The following is a 25616-nucleotide window of genomic DNA, read 5'->3' as shown; positions in this document are numbered from 1 at the left end:
TAGCAGGTCAAGGAGGGGCAAGGGTCCGTTTCTATTCCAAGGACCCAGGGCCCAGGAACTAGGTGGTCATCAACTCTGAAGGAATGGGCCAGGGCAGAATGGGACAGGCAGGAGTAGGGCTGCCTGAAGGCCTACTTACTCCTCTAGCACAGAGACCTGGCAGGCCATTTCCCGCCACTCAGCTTCACCCAGTTGAAATTGGCAAGGTCCTTGAAATCTCCATTGTTGTAGCAAGAGTTTACAGTTACCACTATCACCAGTCCAATTTTGTAGACTCCCAGGCTAACACACTGGACACAGGCTAATGGCGTCCTCATGGTGGGTACCAGTCCTCAGAGCTACATACAGCACCCAGCAGAGCAGGTGCTCATCAGTGCTGGATGAAGGAATGGAGGAGCCAATCAATGAAGGAATGGGGCAAAAGTCAAAGTCCAGAACACAAGCAAACAGACATGAATCATCTCTGCGAGTCAGAAACGAAAATGTCAACATTCCAAGTGAGCAAGGGGGCTCAGTGACATGGCATGGGAAGGGGCAGGGACACCAGGGAGACACCTACCACCTATTTCCCACATATGGGTACCAGAGATTTTTTAGTGACTTCCTGGTTTTTTAGCATTGACCAACAGCTCTTTTCCTTCCTTGGGCATACACATGGACCAGTGGGCTAAAGCAGCTGACTACTGCCAGTCTGGCATTAAGTTCCAGACATCTGAGGACATCAACTCACTCATGTCTTTGTAGGAGGGGACATGGGCAAGAAGAATCACCATACTTGCTTGTCCAACTAGAACCACATTAACATTTGCCCTAAAGTGCCTCTGCCCAATCCCAAATCTCACCTTGCAAACTCAAAGCAGCAATACCCATCTCCCAGAAGTCTCCTAGAGAAGAACTGCCCAGCACCTGATCACAGTATACCCAGGAGGGGCACGCCTTACCCAGCCTTCTTCTTGTTCCTCCTAACTGACAGCCCAGCAAGATCCCATCATCTCAGACTGTCCTGATCTGACTCGGGCACTTGGAGAAGAACACTAAGGCTGCCTTCTTATACCCCCATAAAGTGGTGTGACCACTAATGATCAGCACAGACAGGGGCTACAAACAGGGAGGGCAAACTGACCAGAAAGACCGGGATAAGGGTGTAAGATTTCTGCTCACTCAAAAAACCCTAAACTCCACCCCACCCCCCTTCACAAACCCTGAGAAGCAAAAACAGCAGTACTGTTTTCAGAGATGAGACCACAAGCATATTTCAAAAACACTTCTCTTGCTTTGAAGCACAGACAACAGTAACAAATGTTTACTGGGTTTCATAATTCCCAGAGAGCAGACCGGGCTGAAAAAAGGCCTCTCGTTCCAGTCGCACCATCCCTCATGTTAACAGCAGGCCCACCCAGCAAAGCCTACCAGAAACCAAACAGGAAATCTGGAAGAACGCACACTGAGTTCACCTAGGATGGCCCACAGAAGCTCCAAGAGGGTGAACCCTCATTCTGGTATACCCCAATCTTTCTGGACCACAGCAAAAGACCTTTGCAAGAGCGTTCACCTTCTGTCATCTCATCTGCGGTCCTCAGCATTCAGATGAGCGCCAGCGTTGGCCAACCACAGCACTCTCTCAGCCCTAGCTGTTTCTCCACAAATGCATCTTCCTCTCATCCTTACTGCAGCCCTCTTCCTGTCACCTCTCCCTCCATTAAAAGCGCATAAACCAAGTGGTGGTGGCGCATGCTTCTAATCCAGCATTAGGGAGGCAGAGGCAGGTGGGTCTCTGTGAATTCAAGGCCAGTCTGGTATACAGAGAAGGTCCAGAATGGTCAGGGCTACACAGAGACCTGTCTGGAAAAACGAGAGAGAGAGAGAGAGAGAGAGAGAGAGAGAGAGAGAGAGAGAACACCTAGTTAACAGTGCCATTCAGGACCTCCCACAACCAGGTCCTGTGCAGAACATTCATGGGTCTTGGTAGCCTAGGTACTAACTAGTGCTACCAGCTCCCAGATAAGCTCCTTAGAAGTGGGCACTGCCACAGCCCCTAGCAGAAAGCAGTGCCCAGAGAAAGCCCCAGCATGATCTCTGTGGAAAGGGACTGGGGTGGAGAATCGGGAGAAGGCCATGTTAGTCTCAACTGTGAAAGAAGCCTTTGAGTTGACAGCTCATTTCATCGTGTTTACGCGTCCAAATTTTCCATAATGAACATACACTATTCTAATAAAGAAAACTCAGCTAATGCTATTTATAATATATTTTAGATGTATTTTATATACATAAATGTTTGCCTGTGCACTGCACATGCGCCTGGTGCCCACGGAGGTTAGGAGAGAGAGCACCAGGCCCCCTGAAAGTTGCCACGTGGGTGCAGGAAACTGAACCTGGGTGCTCGAGAGCAACAAGTGCTCTTAACTGCTGAGCCATCTCCCTAGTCCATTAATGCTATTTTTAAATAAATTATCCAAGTTTCCCAACAGTGCCATTCAGATGAGACACTAGAAGGAGTTCCTAAGCACTGCCACACAGATGGACCAGAGATATTTCCAGAGCAGCACGTATGCAGGAAAGCGACTCATAGTCGCTAGACAAGGCCCAAGGGCTAGAGGACAAGGAGCAAAACACCCCCGAGACAGCACCTGAAAACAAAGTCCAGCCATGAGAATGGTACCCTGTTTCTAGTCAGGGGGCAGGTGGTAACACCCTTGCTGGGCGGACTACAAAGCTTCGCTGAGCCCTCCCTGTAAGTCCTCAAAATAGACACCGCGTTCTCGCGGGCACTCTTCAAGTATTTTTAATAAACAACACGAGCAAGGGAACATACACAGAGAGAAGACACACAGCAGATGTTCAATAAAGACGTTTCTTCCTATGTGTAAACCCAGGGCTGCAAAAAGTTACATTCCCTGCCGGCTGGTCCACTGCTAATATGCATCCCAGCCAAACATCTCCACGTCCACCTGTGAAACCGCAACTTCCAAAAGCCAGTGCTGCCGAACACCTTTGCAGCTTCGTACACGTCCTCCTTCTTGAAGGAGTTTCCAGGCTAACTGGGTAGTCCCACTGTGACAACCCCCAGCACGGGGCCTGGACCACTGCCCACTTCACCTACCAGCCAAGAATCTGCCCTCCCCTATAAGGAGTCCCTGCTTGACGGCTAATTAAGCTCTGGGCCCCATATGCACAACAGTAATTGACTCTCGGGAGTGTCTAACTCCCTTCAGAATATGCAAGCCGGGGAAACTAGGAGGCGACTCCCCAAGATTTCCAGGAACACACAAAGAGATGAGCTTTGCATCAAGATCGCATCTACCCTCTCCCCCAACCCCAGCAGCTCCCCACTTGCTCTGCTTGCTGAGCAAGGCAGGATATCGGAGGACAATTTGGCTGCGCCCTGAATCATCGCTCCATCACACCCCAGCTTGCTTTCCTTTTGAAGCCACCGTAGTGGACACTTGTGGTTATTAAACTCGAGGTTCATTGGGAGTGACACATTTTATAACTGGGATGCCGATCACCTCTGGAGCGCCCTGCTCTTCTGCATGTGGTCTGGCCCTGCCTCCTCCGGGTCCCGGGCTCCAGCCATTGTGGGAGGTTCCAGGGAACAGGACTACGGGGCCCTTCAGTCGCCCCCCTAGGGATCCCGCTAGCACCGCGGGCCCCCAGCGCCGGACAGGCCCGGTTCAAAGATGGCCCTCGCGGCGTCACTGCCAGGCTGGGGCCCGGGCCGGGGGATCCAGCGCACGAGGCCAGGAGGCGCGCCGCCCGCCCGCCCGTCCGCCTCACCTGCTTTCTCGATCTTGCCGGACATTTCCGGGCTGCGCCGGAGGCCGAGGCCGCTGCTCATCAGGCCCCGGCCGGGCCGCAGCGGGGCAACAGGCCGGGGCGTCCGCCGCTCTCCTGGGCCGCTGCTCGCCGCGCCTCACACTCGCGCCGGCATGGCGGGCTCCGCGCGGCCGCGGCCCGTGCGCTCGCCGACCGCGCTCTAGCCCGCACAGGGCCAGCCGCTCCGCCACTCCACCTCCCGCGCAGCCGCCGCTCCGGGGCAGCGAGCCGCCGGCCGCAGCGCCGCGCCGCCGCCCGCCCGCCGGCCTGGGCCCCGCGGCCACGGCGCCACCTGCCGGAAGCCCGCCGCGCCGCGCCGCCCGCGCCACAGCGCCCCCTGCTGGCCCGGAGCCGAGATAAGCCTGGCGAGAGACGCAGCACCCCCTGCCGGCCTGGAGTCGTCCCTACCACAGACCAGCATGGACCCCACCTTCTCACAGGGAGAGATCAAGCCCACAAACTCAGGACTTTCACATCTTCCCTCATGGGAGATGCAGAACTTTCTGCTATCCCAGACTTTTCCATCTCAAGTTGTGGACTGACTCCCCATGTCTATCACCCAAGTGCAGCATCCTCTGCTGACCCAAGGCTCCACACTGGAATTGACCTTAGCTGAGACTCAAAAGCTTCGTCACTGAAGACACAAGGAGCCTGCACACAGAGGTGTGGGCGTGAGCCTGAAGCCCCTCCCACCTGCCCAGACTCTTCCAGGGAATGATACCCCCCTCTGCCACCCCTCCCCTCTTCAACCCATATGCTTGATCAGAGGCCTCCATTCACCCCCAGTCAAAGCCAATACTTGGGACACCCCCCCCACACACACACACACACTCAGTTTGGGACTCAGAGGCCACTGAGAGGCAGACCCTTTTGGCCAGGTGTGGGCCCTGATCCTCTAAGCCAAGGCAAGGCCCAAACCTGGAGGCACACAGCAAACCTGATTTGCTTGGCTCAAGCAACTCTCCGTGGGAACATAAAGCTTAGGAAGCAGTCTTTTCTAGAACGCTAATGAGTTCATTTACAGTTCTTCTTTGAGGATTCAAAGAGCCTTCTAGAGTCACACACTATGTCATACCTTCCCAAGACAAACACAATGGACTCTTCCCCCTCCAAAGGAGCCCACAGCTGAGTGGGACAGTCCAACCATATCATTAAGTACTAGTGCCTAATGCGTTTAGTAACTCAAGAGCATGTTTGGATACAGGGAAATTTGCTCTGTTTTTGACAAAGATGGGATTCCTATTAGCATCTCATACACACACACACACACACACACACACACACACAGAGAGAGAGAGAGAGAGAGAGAGAGAGAGAGAGAGCGCTAAGCTAGGGACCATCTGAGGTAGCTCAGCAAGTAAAGGCACCTGGCTGCCAAGCCTGGCCCCCTGAGTCCAGTCAGACCCACATGGCAGAAGGAGAACCAGTTTCTACAAATTGTCCTCTGACTTACAGCCACGCGTCTACACATTATGTAATTTAAAAACATTAAAAAGCAACTAGACCATCTTGCCCTCTAGATATGCCAGCTAGTGGTAGTGACAGTTTTGAGGGGTGTGCAAGGAGAAGGAGAAAGTGACAGATACCACCAAAGAGTTCTGTTTCCGTCTCCCCCACCCCCTGACGGGTCTCTAACTCTGTGACTGGGAATTGTCCACTGTCAGCATCCAAGTTTTCAGAGCATCAGACCAAGCTCTCTAGGGGTCAAACGCAAGCCAAAGATTGACAAATTCATTTCCTTTTTCAAGTTGACAAATGACTGCCCAGGGCCCGAATGGCTCTGCTCAGCTCTGCTGGAAGCTGCTTTAGCAGCCGCAATTGGTACATAGCTCAGGGCCTGCCTTTCCAGCCCTCCCAAAGTGCTTAGTCTTCTATGCTTCTGAGCTCAGAAAGTCAATATGTCAAGGCCCACCCAAATTCTGAAGCAAACTAGAAAATCAAACTGAGTGAATAAAGACACAGTCAAGTTTAAGTTTCCTGAGAACGAAATCAAACCTGCATGATAAATTACTACATGAGGATGAGGAATTGGGGAAGAGTAAAGTATTGATGCCAGTCAGACTCATAGACCTGGCTTCCTCAGGGTCTGAAGTGTTCATAGCCATGGTAGAGCATACAGAGGGTTAAGACATAGCTAATTGATGGCTGAAGCCTCACTCTTCTTTGCTTTAGTTTGCTCTCATATGTTACGCGTGCTGCCTAGAATGTTCTTGCCTGTAGTTTTTGTGGACTTGTTGCTGCTGCCTGTTCTGCAGACCCCATTTCCTGGGGGGCAGGGGGTGAGAAGGCATGGAGGCAACAGCACAGACTCTGGGAGATTCCAATACAGAAGTTCTTTATTGTAACAGGTTGGGTTTTTTTTTTTATGGGGTTAGGGAAATTAAGCTGCTACAGGAACGTTTTTGGTTGGCCCTTCTGAAACTGGCAGTCACTGCTGGCATGTTGTGATTGGCTAGGAGTGTGTGTCATTACTTACCATGCTTTGGGTCCCTGACAGGTTGTCTTGGCCAAGTTTGCTTACTCATTGTGAGTTTGCATGTGCTTGTTTGTGTTTGCTCTATTGTCCTGCTTCATTTCACCCTCCCCCTTTTTTTTAAAATTGGGTGACCTAGTGGGAGTTAGGCATTTTCATAACCCCACCTCAGGGACCCCCCCCCCAGCATTTTGGGCTGTGCCTGTCTTAGGTTGGCCTGCTAGACAGGCTCATACCCGTCTTTGATTCTCAGTCCTCAAAGGGTTGGGTCCCTAGGAGGTCCCAAGAAGTCAGAAGCAAGGGGAGACTATGAGAACTAGGGCTTTAAATGGCCTCCTGTATTTGTGTTAGCTGAGCATGTACCTCCTCCCTTGGAGGTTTTGGTCCAGCACAGTCCATAGCCATTAACACCTAGAGCGTCGTCTTGTTTACCCGCTGTTATCAGAATCTTAGCTGTAGGAGATACTTAAGCAGAAATATTAAAGCCACTACCACCCCTCCCTAAGACACCAAACAATAAATTTAGAGGGGTCTAGCAGGGATTTTATGTGATCCCATACTTGGTCAGAGAATGTAGTATATAAGTCCAATGGATGAACCCATGTTGAGTTAAGTTGTCTAGGATTAACAAACTTTTGATTCCATGGTCCCAATAAGATATCTCTCAGCTGCTATCTGGCCAAGGACCTGTTAGAAATTTGATGTGGAGTTAAGCAAAGAGACTGAAGTCAAGGATCACAACTGCCCTTTACCAAATAGTGAGCACCAATTAACTGTTGTGTCCTGAGTGCTGCAGCTGATTGTTCTGTGGCTGTGTTTAAGGCATTGGCCATGGCTCCTGTTTGAATAAGAGAGGCTGTAGTGACTGCTCTTCCAGCTACCACAAGCGAGATGGCTGTGGTGATTGCTGTAGTTATTCCAAAGTGTCTCTTTATTCTAGTGGGACTTAAAAGCTCTACCTTGTGATAATGCATAATATTGGTGACAGACACCCATAAGAATGTGGGAATACACACCAGGACTGCACGAGAGGCTTCTTTAGGATTGCAGCAGGCATCAGCCTGCAGAGGCTTGCTGTGCAGTTTACATCTGCTGTACTAGTACTGGTTAGTAAGGAAGAAGGGGAGCTTGACACAGGCAGGTGAGCCTTCGAAAATAAAATTTGGTTTTGGTGATATTTGGACAGAGTCCTCAAATGATTTATTGCCCTTAAAAGTTCCATTATGGTAATTGCCACCTTGTAAGAATAGGAAGAGTCTAAAGTCTATGCAAGCATGATTTCCAGAGAGGGGCCAGTTGCCAAATACAAGCCTGTTGACCTGAGCAGGATTTCTGTAGGAAACTTTGTTAGGGCTTATCAAATCATTAGCCCAGAGTTCTCTCATCCAAATGAACAAATTCCTTTGTTCCCTAACAACAAACAGATGAATATTAGAAATACAATGGTTCCAGAATACGTGCAGTTCAATTTTTGTAGGGTAGTAGCATTAGCATAGGAGAAGTTGTCTGGGATGTTTTTCTGGTCCGTGGCTGGCCAGATATCTCGACTGGGCACCCATATAGGTTTGATTTGGTTCTGTGGAAACACACAAGCATAACCTCACTGTGTTCTTGTTAATGGGGTGGCAGGTGGTTACCAGACATTAGTTAGGGGATCCCTCCATCTCACTGGTGGGAGTGGGAGTGGGGAGAGAAACCCAGTGTTTATAGCAAGACTAAGGCACTCTTCGTTAAAGGCCAACAAATTATTTTTTTGAAGAGGATTTCCACCAAGGCTTGGTAAGGATCCTTTTTATTTTGTGAGGAGACCTTGGCCAGCTCTCCTTTTATTAGGGGGTGGTTTATTCTTTCCACAGTATCCTGACCTTGGGGATTATAAGGAATCCCTGCTGAGTGTTTGATTTTCCAGTTTTTGAAGAAGTCCTTAAAGGTTTGAGAGGCATACTCTGGACCATTGTCAGTTTTTATTGCACAGGGTACCCCCATAACCAAAATGGCTGTGTTTAGTGCCTTGATAGCTTGTATGGCCTTCTCCCCTGTTTGGGCCAAAGCATACACAAAAGAGGAATGGGTGTCAATGATTACATGTATATATTTAAGCTTTCCAAAGGGGGCATAATGAGTGAGATCCATCTGCCAAAGTGTATCGGGAACCAATCCTCTGGGGTTCACGCCTGCCTTATTCAGAGGTCCCGGCGGGGCTGATGGGGCACATGTGGTACAAGTTCTAGTTAAATGTTTACAACTGGGCAAGGGTAAATCAGGTAAAACTTCCTCTCTGGGGAAGGGGCACCATTCATGATGGGCCCCAGGAGGAGCCTGTGAGGAGGGACAGCGAAGAAGAAAGCGGCCAGCAGACATGGGGTGAGCGGCAACAACCACATCTCAGTCCCCATGCTCAGCTCCAGGACCAAGCTAGTGGAAGTAGCTGTCTGAGGAGAACATTCTAATCCCGAAAGGGAAAGGGGATTCAACTACAGTCGAATGGCAAGGCTTTTTCCGTGAATTAAGAGACCAGTCACCACCCTAATGGCTCTTTAATAGGTGGTCACGTAACTGGATTAGTTGAGAAGAGAGACTTGATGTGGGATTCCCCTCTATATGCTGTGAATATGTTTTACTGCCATTGGTTAATAAAGAAGCTGCTTTCGGCCAATGGCTTACCAGAGTAAAGCCAGGTGGAAAATCCAAACAGAGATGGAGAGAGAAAGTAGGAGAAGTCAAGGAGACGCCATGTAACTGTTCCATCCAGGAACCTTACCGGTAAACCGTGAGCTAATATAACAGGAATGGGTTAATTTAAGGTGTAAGAGCTAGCTATAAATATGCTTAAGCCATTTGCTGAACAGTATTGTAATTAATATAGTTTCTGTGTGATTATTTTGGGTCTGGGTGGCTGGGAAACAAACGAGCAGCCTCTGCCTATAGAAACTAGGAGAGGAAGCCCAACAGTCCACATTCTGAAGAGTGATTGGGACTCACCGTAAACCAAGAGAGCCTTCAGACAATCCCGAGAGCGGCCGCTGCCGAGAGTCATCATTGCTCTCAGCCCATGAGGGAGTCCTCCCAAGGACAAGGATGGAAGGGAAAGAGAAAGTAGTGTCCACAGACCAAGTGTGCTTCTTATAGTGAGGGACTTCTGAGGTTTGTTAGGCCGCAACCATATGCTCACATGGTGTCTCTGGGCAAAGGACCTGTCAGAGGGTCCTTTATTGGTTATACCTCCTGGGTGTTCAGCCCTTATGTGGAGATACCGGGACGGACCGAGTCACGATGGAGAGTTCCTAACTAGGAAGACAAACAGGGGAAAGAAAAGAAAATGTAGGGATAGGACAGAAAGCCCCAGCGCACCAAGGACTTAGGAAATGAAAATAGAGGTAAACACACAGAAAACAGCAGAAGGGGACAAACTTAAGACACCAGCGGAGAGTTGGGACTGGGATGGCAGGCAGCCAGGCAGCAAGCAAGCAAGAAAAATGGCCAAAAGAAGGTAAGAAGGACGGAAAAAGCAAGCAAAAGGAAAAGGTCCGTCCATGTCAGGTGCCAGTTGTAGTTTTTGCAGGTTTATTGCTGCTACCTGTTGTGTGGTCCCCATTTCCCCCTGGGGAGGGGCGGGGGGGGGGAGGCAGGGGATGAGAAGAGAAGACGCGGAGGCAAGGGAACAGACTCTGGGAGATTCCAGTACATAAACTCTTTATTGTAAACAGGTTGGGGGGTTTTATAGGGTTAGGGAAATTAAGCTGCTACAGGAACGTTTCTGGTTGGTCCTTTTGAAACTGGCGGTCACTGCTGGCGTGTTGTGATTGGCTAAAAGCATGCGTCATTACTTACCGTGCTTTTGGTCCGCTGACAGGTTGTCTTGGCCAAGCCTGCTTACTTATCGCCAGTTTGCATGGGCTCGCTGTGCTTGTGCTATCGCCTTGCCTCACTTGCCCTCCTTTTCACGGGCTCTCCAGCATCTTTGGAGCCTCAGTTTTATTATTATTTGTTCTCAGACTCTTCCCGCAAGGCCCCCAGCACCAGAGACACAGACAGGAGCTGGGTGTGGTAGTATGTGCTTTTAATCCCAGCACTCAGTGGGCAGAAGCAGGAGGATCTCTCTGAGTTCAAGGTTAGCCTGGTCTACTTGGTGAGTTCCAGGCCAGCCAGGGCTATACAGTAAAAAGAAAAAAAATATTTTTTAAAAAATAATTATTAAAAAGAAAAAAAGAAAGTAAAAGAAAAAATAGAGGAAGGAAGGAAGGAAGAAAGAAAGAAACTCAGGACACAGATCAAAATGCAGGTAATCAGTATTTGAGCAACGGCTACATGTTCTGGTCTCAGGCCACCCCTCTACACTCTAGCAAATGCAAAATCATACACTATCTGTCCCATACCTGTTACTTGTCCTCTTGGAGGTCCCATAATTCCCAAATCAGTATGACAGAAGTTCTTGCTATCAGTTCCCAGTACCCATGTCTGGGGCTCACAACTGTCCATAACACCCTCTAATGCACACACAAATGCGTACACTCAATAAATAAATACCATTTTTTAAAGTTAATGCTTTAAATTTTTAAAAAACCAGATGTAAGGGGCTGGGGAAGATGGCTTAGTTGGTAAAGTGCTGGTCACACAAGCGTGAGGAACTGAGTTCAGATCCCCAATACCCACACAAAAGCTGAGAACTGGGGTGCAAGTCTGTAATCCTAGTTCTGGGGGCACAGAGAAGCAGATCCTGGAGGTTCAGCCAACCGGTCTAGTCAGTGAGATGCCCTGTCTCAGAGGAAGGAAAAGACACAAGATGGACTTCAAGCCTCCACACGCGCACATGAGAACATGTCACCTGTACCCAAATGGACACATGCGTTTCCACAGATGATAATGCGCACATGCAGAGAGCTGTGTTGGGCATACCTGCAATCTGAGTATTAGTGAGGCTGGGGCCAGAGGATCATAAGTACAAGGACAGCCTGGGCTATACAGCAAGACTCCATCTCAAAACAACAAACAAATGAGAGAATAAATAAATAAGTAAATACTTGGAATTAAGTTAACCAAAGAGGCAAAAGACTTGCCTACTAAAAACCACAAAAAGTTGATCCAGGTATGTTGGAGCAATATCAGTGGTCTCAGCACTTTGAAATAGGAGAGTAATCTCATTTACACACTGAGTTCAAGGTAATCCTAGGGTAAAGGAGACCTGTTCAAAATGAAAAGCAAAGGAGGAAATAAAAGTATCACCACAAAATGCTTCTGAAGGAAATTTGAGATATAAAAACTATGGCTGGAGAGATGGCTCTGTGGTTAAGAGCACTGACTGCTCTTCCAGAAGGACCCAGGGTTCAATTCCCAGCACCCACATGGCAGCTCACAACTGTCTGTAACTCCAGTTCCAGGGGACCTGACACCCTCACACAGACATACATTCAGGCAAAACACTGATGCATTAAAAAGAAGAAGAAGAAGAAGAAGAAGAAGAAGAAGAAGAAGAAGAGGAAGGGAGAGGGAGGGAGGAAGGGAGGGAGGGGGAGAGGGAGAGAGAGAGAGAGAGGAAACATACCCAGAACCTCAAGTGACTGTAGAAGTCTATTCTGCGTTACTATAGCAAAGCATCTGAGTCTGGGTACTTTATAGTGTAACAAAGTTCGTCTGTATTATTTATTTGTTTAGTTTGCTCATTTGTTTATGTAGTGCTGGGCATCAAACTCAGAATCTCATAATACATGATAGGTAAATACTCTGCTACTGAGTTACATCCCAAATCTAGAAGGATTATTTTGGCTCCTGATCCAACTTCAGGAAGCCCTGCTGGGCAAAGGTCTTGGCTTGAACATGTCAGATGGTGTCAGACAGCAGAAGTCAGAACAGGTGGGCAGCCTTGCTCTGTTCAGCCTAGGTTTGTAGGATGCAATCCAGCCCTGACTGAAAAGTGGGCATTAGTCTCTTCCGCCTCCCCACTGACACTCTCCAAACCCGACTACCAACCAGTAGCCCCTACCTCTTTTTTTTTTTTAAAGATTTTATTTATTATGTATACAGTGTTCTACCTGATGTACATCTGCAGGCCAGAAGAGGGCACCAGATCTCATATATGGTTGTGAGCCACCATGTGGCTGCTAGGACTTGAACTCAGGACATCTGGAAGAGTAGTCAGTGCTCTTAACCTCTGAGCCATCTCTCCAGCCTGCCCCTACCTCTTAAAAGTGTACCTTGTCTCAAAACTGCTACATTAAAAACCAAACTGTTGACACATGAAACTGGGGAACAAACCATAGCTAAACCCACATAACAAAAGCAATCCTGAAAAGGAGAGTTCAAAAGGTTTCCTCAAGACAGCAAGGCTCTGGTTTTGAGGTGGTAGGGCTGAAAGCCTAGCTCTGCGGTAGAGTGCTGCCCGGCGCATTATTTTCAGTTCTGCTGCTGTGATGGGCTATTCTGACAACCAACAAACAAAAAGATGGTCCATCATCCATTGGAAGTCGAGATGGCAAGAACTCGAGGCAGCTGGTCACATAATGCCCACAGTCAAGAGTAGAGAGAGGTTGGGCAGTGGTGGTGCACATCTTTAATCCCAGCACTCAGGAGGCAGAGAGGCAGGCGGATCTCAGTGAGTTCCAGGCCAGTCTGGTCTATAGAGTGAGTTTCAGAACAGCCAGGACTGTTACAAAGACAAACCCTGTCTCAAAAAACAAAAACAAAACAAAGCAAAAGGAGTAGAGAAAGGAAAGGATGCAGGCACAGCTACTATAGAGCGCACGTCTCCACTCTTGTCCGGTACAGGACCCAGAGAATACTGCCCACATCAGGCTGAGTTTCCCCACATCAATCAGCAGAGTCAATACAGTGTGCTCCAGACACGTTTGAAGGCCAGCTTGACCTAGACAACCCCTTTTTGAGACCCTTCGTAGGTGATTCCGGGTTGTGTGAAGCTGGCAGTTAAAACTAACCGTAACAGTTAGCATGATGAGGTCCTGGGTTTAATTCCCAGCATGGATAAGGCGGAAGTGGAGGGGGGGAGAACACGGGAATAAAAACATGATCCTGTGGAAACTGGAGAGCCGCATACAGAGCGTGAAGTCGGACCCTTATCTGACACAAAATACAAACATGCAAGGCATGGAACTCGCAGAAGAAAACACAGGGCATGTACTTCATGGCACTGGATTTGGCAATTGTTTCTTTGACGTGATGCTAAAAGACGCAAGTAACAAGAGACAAACTGTGCATCATGAGAAGCAGTTGAGGCTGTATGTATGGAGAGACACTGTGAGGGGGTTTTAGTTTGCTTCCTATTGCTGGGATAAAGACCATGGTCCATAGCAGGTTTTCTAGGACTGCCAGCTCCCAAATCACGACATGGAGACTTCTTACTAATTATGAAAGCTCAGCCTATAGCTTAGGCTTATTTCTAACTAACTCTTATAACTTAAATTAACCCATCTTTTAAAATCTACGTTCTTTTACATGGCTTGGTTGCCTTTAATCTGAACTGCCCATCCTGCTTCCTCAAAGTCTGGCTGGCAACGCTGCCTTTCTTCTTCTGTAAGACCTCTCTGTCCCCAGAAGTCCCACCTAAGCTCTTCCTGCCTAGCTATAAGGTTATTCAGCACTTTATGAAACCAATCACAGTGACAGACCATCACCCAGAGTAAAGGAATATTTGGCAATAATAGCCAAAACCAGCTTGGTTTATTGGCGTATATATTTCCACATCATAGTCCGTCACTGAAGCCAGGCAGGGCTGGAGGCTGAAGCAGAGACCATGGAGAAGTGCTTCTTAGAGGCTCTTCCCCACAGCTTGCCCAGCCTGCTTTCTTATACAACCCAGGACCACCTTCCCCAAGGTGGCGCCACCCACAGTGGGCGGGGCCCTCTCACATCAATCATCAGTTATGAAAATGCTCCACAGACTTGCTCCCATGCCAATCTGAGGGAGGCAGTTTCTCAGTAGAGGTTCCCTCTTCCCACATGGCTCTAGTTGACAGACGAACCAGCAGAGGCTGGAGAGAGGGCTCAGTGGGCTCAGTGCTTGGCGTGCAAGCACAGGAGCCCGAGTGTGGATCTCTGGTAGCTATATAAAAAGCCAGACGTGGGAATGTGTCTCTGTAGCTCTATGCTGGGGACGTGGAGACAGGAGGGTCCTTAGAGCTTGTTGCTGACAGACTAGCTGAACCCATGAGCTCCAGGTTCAGCGAGAGACCCTGTCTCAAATATGAAGGTGCCTGGGGCTGGAGAGATGGCTTAGTGGTTAAGAGCACCTACTTCTCTTGCTGTAGACTTGGGTTTGGTTCCCAGCACCCCTACATCGTGGCTCACAACTGTTTGTAGTTCCCATTCCAGGGGATCCAACACACTCTCCTGACCCCCAAAGGCTCCGGCGTGCACACGGTACACATACGTACACTTCGGCATACATATACATGCAAAATAAATAAAATAAATAAATAAACACTTGAAAATGGGGTGGACGCCAGTTGAGGAAGATAGCTTTCAACAACCTTCGGCCTTCACACATGTGCCTGCATTACATGCAAATGTGCACACGCATCTCACCACACACACAGACACTATTAGCATGAACAGCATGGGAGAAAGAGGTCAAGTGTTTTACATGGCAAAGAATTATCTTGAAGACATAGTACTGAAACTCCCCTACTACCACCACATCAGAAGAACAGATACCTGCCACCCTCCAAAAAAACCGGACAAAGGGGCCTGGAAATGTAGCATAGTGGTCAGTTATATGCTTAGGTAAAGCTTTGGCTTCAGTCCACCAAAAAGTAAATTAAATAAATTAGATCAAGGGACTGGAGAGATGGCCCAGAGGTTAAGAACACTGACTGCTCTTCCTGAGGTCCTGAGTTCAATTCCCAGCAGCCACATGGTGGCTCACAACCATCTGTAATGAGATCTAGTGCCCCCTTCTGGCGAGTAGGCATATATGCAGACAGAACACTGTATACATAATAAATAAAAATAAAAAAATGTTTTAAAAAAATAAATTAGATTGATAAACGAATAGCTGCACTGGGCAAGGACTTAGATAAACATCTCCGAGGAAAGGTCTACAAATGACCAAGAAGGCACACAGTAAGTTAGACAATATGGGGAATCCTCGGGGGACAATGAGTCGAAGTATAGGCAGCTCCCACTGCATCTTCATTAGGCTGTAGCTGTTAGCAAACTCCCCAACAAATAAAGAGTATTATCAAGAATGGGGAGTAAACAGAATCCTAGGGCCCAGTTGCTGTGGGCAACAGCAGTATGAAGGCTCCTCCAAAAACTTAAAAGTAGCCATCTGTGGTGTCGCATTCCTATAATCCCAACACCCAGGAACGAAGGAAAGGGGATTGCTGTAAGTTCAATACCAGCTCAGTCTACTCAGTGAGTGTCAGACCTCTCTCAACCAAACAGCAAACAGGGATGAGCTCACTCTGCAGAGAGAGAGACATTTGTCAACCAAACCTAGCCAAACAAGCCTGGTGCTCCAAGCCCATGATGGAAGGAGAGAGAGGCTTGTGGAAGTTGTCCCATCACTCTTACATATACACAATTAGAATAATAAATTAAATTTAAATTAAATAAATGAGTAAAATAGAACTACCAAATGACCCAGCAGTCTCCTTCCGAATATCTATTCCAAAACACAGAAAGCAGAGCCTGGCAGAAGTGTTTAGAGCAGTGCTGTTCACAATAGCTAGGAGGTCGAAGCTGGCCAACATTCCAAGGCAGATGGGTGGTCAGGAAAACACACGTATACAATTAAATATCCAGCCTTAGGAAGCTCTGACACATTGTGACATGGGTAAACCCTGTCCTCTGTCCAGGACATTATACAAAAGAAATGCTGGTCACAAATTGACAAGCGAGGTAGGACCCCACTCGTATGAGTTACCTGGGGAGTTCAGAATGAGAGTCTGAAACAGTGTCAGGGGAGGGGCATGGATAAAGGAGGAACCTTTCAGAGGGTCAGAAGTCTGGAGATGGACGCGACCTTTGTACGGCAGAGTGTAGGAAATACCGACGAATTCTCGGCGTTAAAATGGCTAAGGGGGTCCTTTTTAAGCGGTGCCACCACTGAAGCCTGCCAATGTGACTGCCTGGGGCTGTGACTTCCTCAAATGACCTAGGACAGCGCAGGTGGCCCAGGAGCAGTTAACGAACTGTGTGGTGGCCGCAAGCCACACACAGAACTTGTCTCTTCTGCCCCCTAGCGAGCACTTAGAATTCTAAACTAACATTTTTTTAAATTTATTTATTTATTAAAGATTTCTGTCTCTTCTCCGCCACTGCCTCCCATTTCCCTCCCCCTCCCCCAATCAAGTCCCCCTCCCTCGTCAGCCCAAAGAGCAATCAGGGTTGTCTAAACTAACATTTACAAGTCTCCCCACCTCCTCTCTCTTCCTTCTTCCCCTCTCCACCTCCAGTGTTGTCCCGTTTCCTGTGCTGACCTCAAACTCTTCAACCCCTTAAATTAAACAACCCTCACTCACTGGGACTACAGGTGGATGCCACTATACTGGGCTACAGATTATTGTTTTTTTAAACGTTTTTTTTTAATATTTATTTATTTATTAGGTATACAATATTCTGTCTGTGTGTATGCCTGCAGGACAGAAGAAGGCGCCAGACCTCATTACAGATGGTTGTGAGCCACCATGTGGTTGCTGGGAATTGAACTCAGGACCTTTGGAAGAGCAGACAATGCTCTTAACCTCTGAGCCATCTCTCCAGCCCCCAGATTATTGTTTTGTTTTAGGTTTTTTTTTTTTAATTTTTGAAGCAGTCTTGGCTGTCCTAGAACTTGCTCTGTAGACCAGGCTAGCCTCAAACTCAGAGATCTGCCTCTGTCTCTTTGAGTGCTAGGATCAAAGGCGTGCACCACCACTGCCCGGCTTGGGCTACTGATCTTTAAGTTGCTAAATCTCATGGAAAATATGTGTTCATCATTCATCAAGACATAAAATCATACAGGTATATAAATCAAAAAGTAGAAACTCCCACTTGAGCATCCTTCCAGATTTTTCTCTATTAAAATTCCAAGCACACACTTCTGGCATTTGATATTAACGGCATCAACGGTCCACATCAGCTTTTCATCAGAGATCTGTTAAATGCCCATCAGATCCATTCTGTGGATTGACTGTGTGCTCCTCACTTCTCCTGGTGCTTGGGTGTAGTCTCTGTCTTTTTTGTTTGTTTGTTTTGCTTTTTCAGACAGTATTTCTCTGTAGCTTTGGAGCCTGTCCTGGAACTCACTCTGTCGACCAGGCTGGCCTCGAACTCACAGAGATCTGCCTGCCTCTGCCGCCCGAGTGCTGGGATTAAAGGTGTGTGCCACCACCGCCTGGCACCAAATTCTGGATAACAACAGAATGTGGGTAAAATTACAAGCGCCCCTTCCTTGCCTGGTCCACTGTCTAATCTACTCCTATTTTCTTTCTGCTTCTGTGATGTGATGCAGGGAGAGGAGATAGGCATCTCGAGTGACTGCCTGGACCAGAGCATCCTGAGTTACTGCCTGGACCAGAGCATCCTAAGTGACTGCGTGGATCAGAGCATCTTAAGTGACTGCCTGGACCAGAGCATCCTGAGTTACTGCCTGGACCAGAGCATCCTAAGTGACTGCGTGGGTCAGAGCATCCTAAGTGACTGCCTGGACCAGAGCATCCTGAGTTACTGCCTGGATCAGAGCATCCTAAGTGACTGCGTGGATCAGAGCATCTTAAGTGACTGCCTGGACCAGAGCATCCTGAGTTACTGCCTGGACCAGAGTACAGCCACTCCCAGGGGCTTGTCCAACCCAGGTCTGTGAGGCAGCAGCTGCATTCTGCTTAGTGCAGTCTTAGCTTGTACTTTTTACCAAATGTATCTATGGGACATCTTTCATGCCTATGCATTTACAAGCTTTAAATCACTTGTTGATGAATGCTTATACCATGTGAAGCACGATTAATAAAAACTCAGCAAGAGAAATTAGGGTTCAACCTGAAGATCCAAAAAGCAAAACAGCCAGCTATTGGCTCTTACCTTGACCTCAGTCTGATCCTGACTCAGGAATCTCAGAAGGAGACTGTGTCTGAGAGCTGTCTCATCCTGTTTTATAATCCTCTCTAGGGCTGGGATTAAAGGCATGCACCATCCAGTTTCTATGGCAGCTAGTGTGACTACTGGGATTAAAGGTGTGTGTTACTATTACCTGGTCTGTTAGGCTGACCAGTGGTTCTGTTTTATTCTTAGATCTTCAGGCAAGCTTTATTTATTAAAATACAATTGAATTGCCACTACGTCCCTCTTTTTTGTCTAAAATAAAAAGGCTATAACTAATATAAAAATTATATACAGTAAGTACAAGGATAATATCCAATATATACAGGCAATAAATACATCAACAATATCCAGTCCATTTGCATTTGACAAATTCAGAGAAAATAATTCATATCTATCCTATCTTGTGAGTCTAAAGTCTTATACCTAATTTACTTTCTATCATAACTTGCTTTCTGCATCTGATAAACTATAGCTATAACCGTAGTAACATTTCAAATGCATTTTAATAAATAAAGACTCCCTGAAGATCTGAGAGTAAAACAGTCCCACTGGTCAGCCTTACAGACCAGGTTATGGTAACACACACCTTTAATCCCAGTAGCCACACTAGTTGCCATAGAAACTGAGCGGTGCACGCCTTTAATCCCAGCCCTAGAGAGGATTATAAAATGGGAGGAAAGAGCTCTCAACACACAGTCTCATTCTGAGATTCTGGGAGGCAGGATTGCCATTTCAGACTGAGGTTGAAGTAAGAGCTAGTGGCTGGCTGTATTGCTTTTTAGATCTTCAGGTTGAACCCCAATTTCTGACCATGAGCTTTTATTAATTGTGCTTCATAGAACTATCTAATCTTCAACTCCCTCAGAGACCCAAGAAGGAAATAATATTACGTAAGTAAGCAGAAATGTGAGCAAGCAACGTTAAAAAAATGTGAATAATAACAGAAACAGATGACTGCCTGGACAGTCACCCAAAGTTCCTCTGCAACATTGGGCATCCATCTTCAACCTACAGGCCTAGACAGACTTTTCTATGAAGCAGGATATTTTGTGTGCTGCTTGTCTAATTAGGACAGCAGTCGAGGCAGGGACATTTTTTTTTTTTTTTTTTGCCCAGTGGCTTACTTTTGTCACAAAGAAAGTAAACTCCATGTGGAGTTTCTTCGATGCCCATTATCTTCTCTGAAGTAGTTGGTGCTGCCAGGAATAGACATGTATCATTGTCATAAAAAAGAAGAACCTTGGTTATTAAAACATCTTAAATGCCAAATCTGTAGCTCTCTGGTGTTTGAAGATGTCTATCTAAAATATATCTTTGTTTGACCTTGAAAATATACCTAATGTGACTACAAATTCAATTATACTAGGTGATTAACCACAAACCTGCATTTCCTTGTTATCCTAAACAGTAATAATAATTTTCAAGGACTAGAGATTTGCATTACATTGTTCAATGAGCTGTATAGATACAATACCTTAGAAATGTATGTACAATATATTCTAACAAAATTAATGTCAAATTTGTACCAATATACAAAAGTCCAAATCAATGTAAAACATTTAAAACTAATAGTTGCTTTTATAAAGTAGATTCAATAATCTATCTTTTTATCTTATCATATCTATATCCTCCCTTTTTCTTTTCACAGTAGATTCAATAATCTTCTGTTTTTGTCTTTGTTTGATTGTTTTTTGAGACAGGGTTTTTTCTGTAGTTTTGGAGCCTGTTCTGGAGCTCCTCTTGTAGACCAGCCTGGTCTTGTTATCACAGAGATCCGCCTGCCTCTGTCTCCGGAGTCCTGGGATCAAAGGTGTGTGCCACCACCGCTGGCCTTCTGTTTTATCTTATCAGCTGTGTCTAGGTTTGTGAGGATGACAAGAGAATCCCTGGAAGTCCAGTGCCAGGGGTCCTTGTAGGGGGAGCATCTAGTCCTCCATCAATCAGACCAGAAGACAGGAGAAAATTAGAGCTGAGCAGTACAGAACTATCTGGAATTATAGCACTTGGTTATGTTGTATATTTGGGGTAGAAACAGAGGAGTGTTTCAGAGTCTTGAAAGAAGAGCCAAGTTTGAGCCCCGAGTCCTGAGGAGCCTGTGCAGGGCTCTTGGTGGGCCCAGAGTCATCTGACTCCTCTGGGAAATGGCCATAATACGGGTGCTGTCCTTCATCACTGTTACATCTGTGAAGCAGAGATGGTGGACAGGGGCAGGGAAGTGAAGCTCTCCTAAAGCCACTGAGAGCACAAGGCTCTCAGGGATGGACACACGATCTCAGGGAGCAAGATTAGTGGGCTGGCCCCGAGGAGAGAAGGCTGTACCCGGCCTCTGCCCTCTGTCCTGCTTCTTTGTTTATACAATTGTCCCTTCTGCCTAAGGACATTGCCCTTGATATCTCTCTGCCCTGTTGTGATGAGGCCAGGGGCCCTCACTAGAGGCAGTTTCCATGACTCAGAGACTGAAACTACGGGAACCATGAGTGAAAATGAATGTCATTATTCCCCCTTCTCCTTTGTCCTCTAGAAAGATCGCATCCATATGGACTTGGCTCTAACTTCCACCTCTGTCCCACTAACCCACACTTTACATTAAGAAAGGCATATCCAGGCTAGGACAAAGAGCACTTGCCTGTGGCCCTGGGTTCAAGATAGGGAGGTGTCAATCAAAAGCTAGGGCAAAGTTCATATCTTTTACAAACCAGGTAGTATAGACAAGGAAAGCAGCTTTCTTTCTTTACCTAACTAAAAAGCAAGTCGGTCAGCATAGCCCTTGGTATGTCTGTCTCCTTCCTTCACGAATCCTTCCTATGTGTGTGGGTGTTTTGCCTGCATCTTGTACATGCAGTGCCCTTGGAGGCCAGAAGAGGGTGCTATATAACCTGTGGCTAGAGTTACAGAAGGTTGTGAGCCACCCTGTGGGTGCTGGGAACAGAACCCAGGTCCTCTGAAAAGCAGTCAGTGCTTTGAACCCCGGAGCTGTCTCTCCAGTCCCCTTTTTTCTTTCCCAGCAGTAAAAAGCAGGTGCCGTAGACTTAAAAAGACCACTCACTCCTACTTTAGCTACAATCTTTCCTTCCATCTTCACCCAGCAGAAGCCTTTTAAGGATATTCATAGCTTCCCTTTTGCTGCTTGTTGTAATAAACTCTGCGATCCTCACATTTTAGGGAGACAAAAGTTGGTTCTCAAGTTCTAACCTAAAGAGCTTCTGGTCAAAAAGTTCAAGGCAGTGTCAGAGGGAGGTGGGCTTGGGCAGGCACAGCGGGCTCTTCTTTAAGCCAGGGGACTGACTGGCTTTCCTCAGTTTCACTTGTGAGTAGGGTTGGGCTTGGCAATTCTCTCTCTCTCTCTCTCTCTCTCTCTCTCTCTCTCTCATTAGTCAGGGTTCTCTAGAGTAACAGAACTTGCAGAATGAATCTCCCTGTATATATAGAAAGGGGAGTTATTAGAATGACTTGCGAGTTGTGGTCCAGCTAATCCAACACTGGCTGTCTATGAATGGAAGGTTCAAAATCCAGCAGTTGTTCAGTCCCTGAGGCTGGATGTCTCAGCTGGTCTTCAGTATAAGATAGAATTCTGAAGAAGCAGGCCCTAACGCCAGTGAAGGAATGGACCTACTAGCAAGGGTGAGAGCAAGCAGGCAAAGACCAAAAGCTTCCTTCTTCCATGCCCTATATAGGTTTCCAGTAGAAGGCGTGGCCAGGATTAGAGGCGGGACTTCCCACCTCAAAAGATCTGGGTTAGAAGTGATCCTCCCACTTCAAATTAAGCAAAAATCCCTCACAGGTGTGCCCCTCCGCTTTGGGGTTTAAGTTAATTCCAGATGCAGTCAAGTTGACAACCAAGAACGACCATCATATTTTCTTCCTTTTCTCTTTCTTTCTTTCAAGACAGGATTTCATGAAGGTTGGCTTCAAACTCACCATGTAGCTAAAGATGCTCTTGAACATCTGATCCTCTCGTCTCAAGCTCACCAAGCCTGGGATTATAGGTGTGAGCCACCATACTTGGTTTATGCTGTGCTGAGGATGAAACACAGGGGTGCATGCAAGCTAGACAAGCCCTCGGCCAGCTGAGCCACATCCCTAGCCCTCCGTCCCTCTCTTCTTCCGTTCCTCCCTCCTTCCATCCCTTCCTTCTTCCCTCCCTCCCTTCTTCCTCCCTTCCTTCCTTCTTCCCTCCCTCTCTCCTTCTGTCCCTCCCTCCCTCCCTTCCTTTTTTTCCTTATTTTTTTTTAAATTTTGATACAGGGTCTTCTTATGTAAACCAGGCTGACCTGGAACTTTCAGCAGCAATCTTTATGTCTCTGCCCCCCAAATGCTGGGTCGTCAGGCTTGCAGCATTACACCAAGTGATTTGGACTAATTATTTAAATGCTCTTCTGCCTATGCCTTTTACTATAAACCAGTAAGAAGGGTAGAGATGGACTCATCGATAGCCTGATGAAAAAGATTGGGTGAAGCAAGGGTTAGGACCACAGCTGAACATCATCAAACTAGAGAAGCCATAGGCTGGGAAGGCAGAACTCCTGCCTCCTGCCTGTGGCCATTGAAGTTGCTGTCACCAAAGCCAATGAACCACGCTCTAGCCACATGGCCTGAAGCAGCTCCACCCCCAAGCTCCTAAGTAGAACCCACAAGACTCCTGCTTGCTTCCTAACTTAGTGGAAGCTGGGGGAGGGAGGGTCTGTGAAGCACTTAGTTAGATGGGAATTTAAGTACCACCCCATGTGATGATTCGAGAGGCTATGTCAGGCTTCTGAGCTTGTGGTACTAAAGAGCCCACTGCCTCCGAGACAGGCCAGGTGGATGCAGGCGGCTTTGACCCCTTACAAACCCCAGCCCTTACCCCAGCTCCAATGCCCTTAATGTTCTTGGAGTCTGGCTTTGCTTCCAGAGTCACTTTTTTGCCTGTAAGGCACACAACGGAATCTGTACCCATAAATTCCTCCCTTTAATTAACATAGCTCTTGCTGCTCTCCCACGTTACAAAATTGGTAACTCATTAATTGTAGAAAAACCAAAGGAAACGATGGGAGAGAGCGGTCATCCTGCTCCGTCGCGATGAGCCGGGAAATCAGCCGAGTGCGGGATCATCTCAGGGAGCCGCCTGAGAGGACGCTTCGGGGCTTCGGGGACAGTGAATGAAGGTCGATGTACCCAGACTCTCGGGGGCCTCAGGTTCCACAGGTGCTGTCCCTGATGCCCTTCAGCTGCTCAAGTCCACCTCACAGACACGTCTTCACCCTGTTTTGCCCGGCCACGGTGGGGAGCACCTGGCCAGCGTCACCTCTCCCTGCCTTCCCAGTCTCTTGCTTTTCATCTTAGCCCTAGGTTTTGTGTGTGTTTAAAGGACATAAAACAGGATCATTTGAAGTCTACACACTGTTGATTTTCACGATTAAACAGCCACCTGTAAGGACCAGGACCAGAACAATACCGATGCCCCACATCACACCAGGACCAGAACAGCACCAACGCTCCCCACCCCACATCAAGACTCCCTCGACCCCGCCCAATCAGAACGCCCCGCCCCGTTCCGGCTGGAGACAGCCTGTTTTCATCTCTCCGTGGGAGGCTGGTTTGCTTGGGTTTAAACCGCGTGTAGTGGAGAGTTTGGTTCCACCTCATTGGCTCCACCCTGCACCTGTAAGCTTGTTTTGTTATGAAGCTGTTCTGTGGATGTGGCTGTTTCCTGCCTGTACACCCCATGGCATGAAATACACCCAGTTGCCACAGTTGGTTCTTTCTTTCCTCCCTTGAGAGCCATTCAGTTTTCAGGTTTGGACTGAGACAGACTAAGAGGGGCTGGACTCCCCAACCTTGGTTTCTGCCTTCCAGTCACAGACAGAACCCTCCTAGTTATGACACCTACGGTTCAAGGCTTGCGAGGGACTTTCCCACAGATCCCACCTGTGTGAAGGAGTGCCCAGCTCTAGCTGGTCCAGAACCAGGGAAGCCTCCCTCTTCTCTCTGGGAGAGCCAGACCAGTCACCTGCCTCTCTCCACACCCTCTCCCCTTTTCTCCAGTATGAACCAATGTATGGTCCCATTCCTGTTCAGTCTCCAATTGGGCTGAAGAGCTCCAGGCTGAGCTGGGTATCACCAGCAGCCACGCTGGTGGACAGCAAAGCTGTTGTTACTGAAGCAGCCATGAGCCCTCTTGTGCTGGTCTCAAACATTTGTTTATTCATTTCTCTTCATGGAGACGGTAGCTCAGGCTAGGTTTGAACTCACTACACAGCACAGGAGGACTCTAGGATTCTGATCCTCCTGCCTCCACCTCCCGAGTGCTGGCATCGTAGATGTGCCCTGCCATGCCTGGTCTCTGCAGTCCTGGGTATTGGTCCTAGGGATTCGTGCACCTTAGGCAAGCAATTTGCTGACTGATCGCTGCCCCTAGCCTCTTGCCATCCAATTTTGGGCTTTCTGAACTGCCTCACTCCTGACAGCTACTCCTTCCATATCTCCTCCCAGTTCCTCAGTGTGTCTGACCCACTGCAACTGCAGTGCAACCTCCTGCTGAGACCATTTCTCCCCTGGAGCCCATGGGCTCATCTGGTCCCTCTCCGTGTTTGCACTATGATCTCTCTCTGCACAGCCTCCAAGGGTGCCTAGTCACCCCAGTAGTCCTACCTTGTGTCTTCTAGTCATTTAAAGGGGTTGTCTAAGCTTAGACACCCCAGTCTCTGGTGCTGCTGCAGTTGGTATCATGGGTAGCTAGCCAGTGCCTTTCCTGGACCCAGGGTTTTTATCCAAACAAGCATCCTGAGGGCAACAACAGCTGTTGGAGCAAAGGGGCCAAGTTCCAGGTAGCCATAACTGGACGCAGCACGCAGATGACCAGGGCATTCAGGGGGTGGGAGTCAGGAGAGTCATCAAGCAGGCGACACCCAGCTGTGCCACGGTGGGTGGTCCCTGGGAGGATTCACTGACAGCAGATGTCATGTGAGAATTGACAGGAGAACTGAGAACTGAGAGGAGGCGGAGAACAGGCCTCTTTCACGGTACTGCCCCAACAGCCACTTCTGTTGAGACGGGTAGAACGGAAAGAACTCACTCGTGCAGGTGCTGCCCAGGCTTTCCTGTTAGTTTACATGCATGCCTGTCTCTGGGCTTCGTGTGCAGAGATGCTGTGAACGGCTGTAAAACCATATCTTCTGCTTTCCTTCACACCTGTCTAGGCTGTCTCCACATGGTCGCCACACACAGCAACATCCATGTGCACACGTGCGGCAGCCAAGACACCTGAACCAAGATTCTAGGATTTCCCTTGACCCACCACTGCCCAAACCCCATTTCT

General features: G+C 47.9%; 1 protein-coding gene across 7 annotated transcripts in view; it reads right to left on the bottom strand.

The window, feature by feature from the left end:
* Rapgef1 (Rap guanine nucleotide exchange factor 1) overlaps positions 1–4089 on the bottom strand; it is a 118734-nt gene extending 114645 nt beyond the window's left edge. For all 7 annotated transcript variants that reach the window (XM_041674311.1, XM_041674315.1, XM_041674312.1 and 4 more), the window contains exon 1: positions 3775–4089. In XM_041674311.1, the coding sequence (XP_041530245.1) occupies positions 3775–3835 (61 nt within the window). In that variant the 5' untranslated portion in view covers positions 3836–4089. The remainder of the gene's footprint in view (positions 1–3774) is intronic.
* Between the last annotated feature and the right edge of the window lie 21527 nt (positions 4090–25616).

This window comes from Microtus oregoni, unplaced genomic scaffold (assembly GCF_018167655.1).
Source record: "Microtus oregoni isolate MIOR12 unplaced genomic scaffold, Mior012 000025F_ref0000491, whole genome shotgun sequence".
NCBI classification, from domain to species: Eukaryota; Metazoa; Chordata; class Mammalia; order Rodentia; family Cricetidae; genus Microtus; species Microtus oregoni.
Note: the sequence above shows the minus strand (reverse complement) of the source record. Positions and strands in the feature narration are given on the sequence as shown.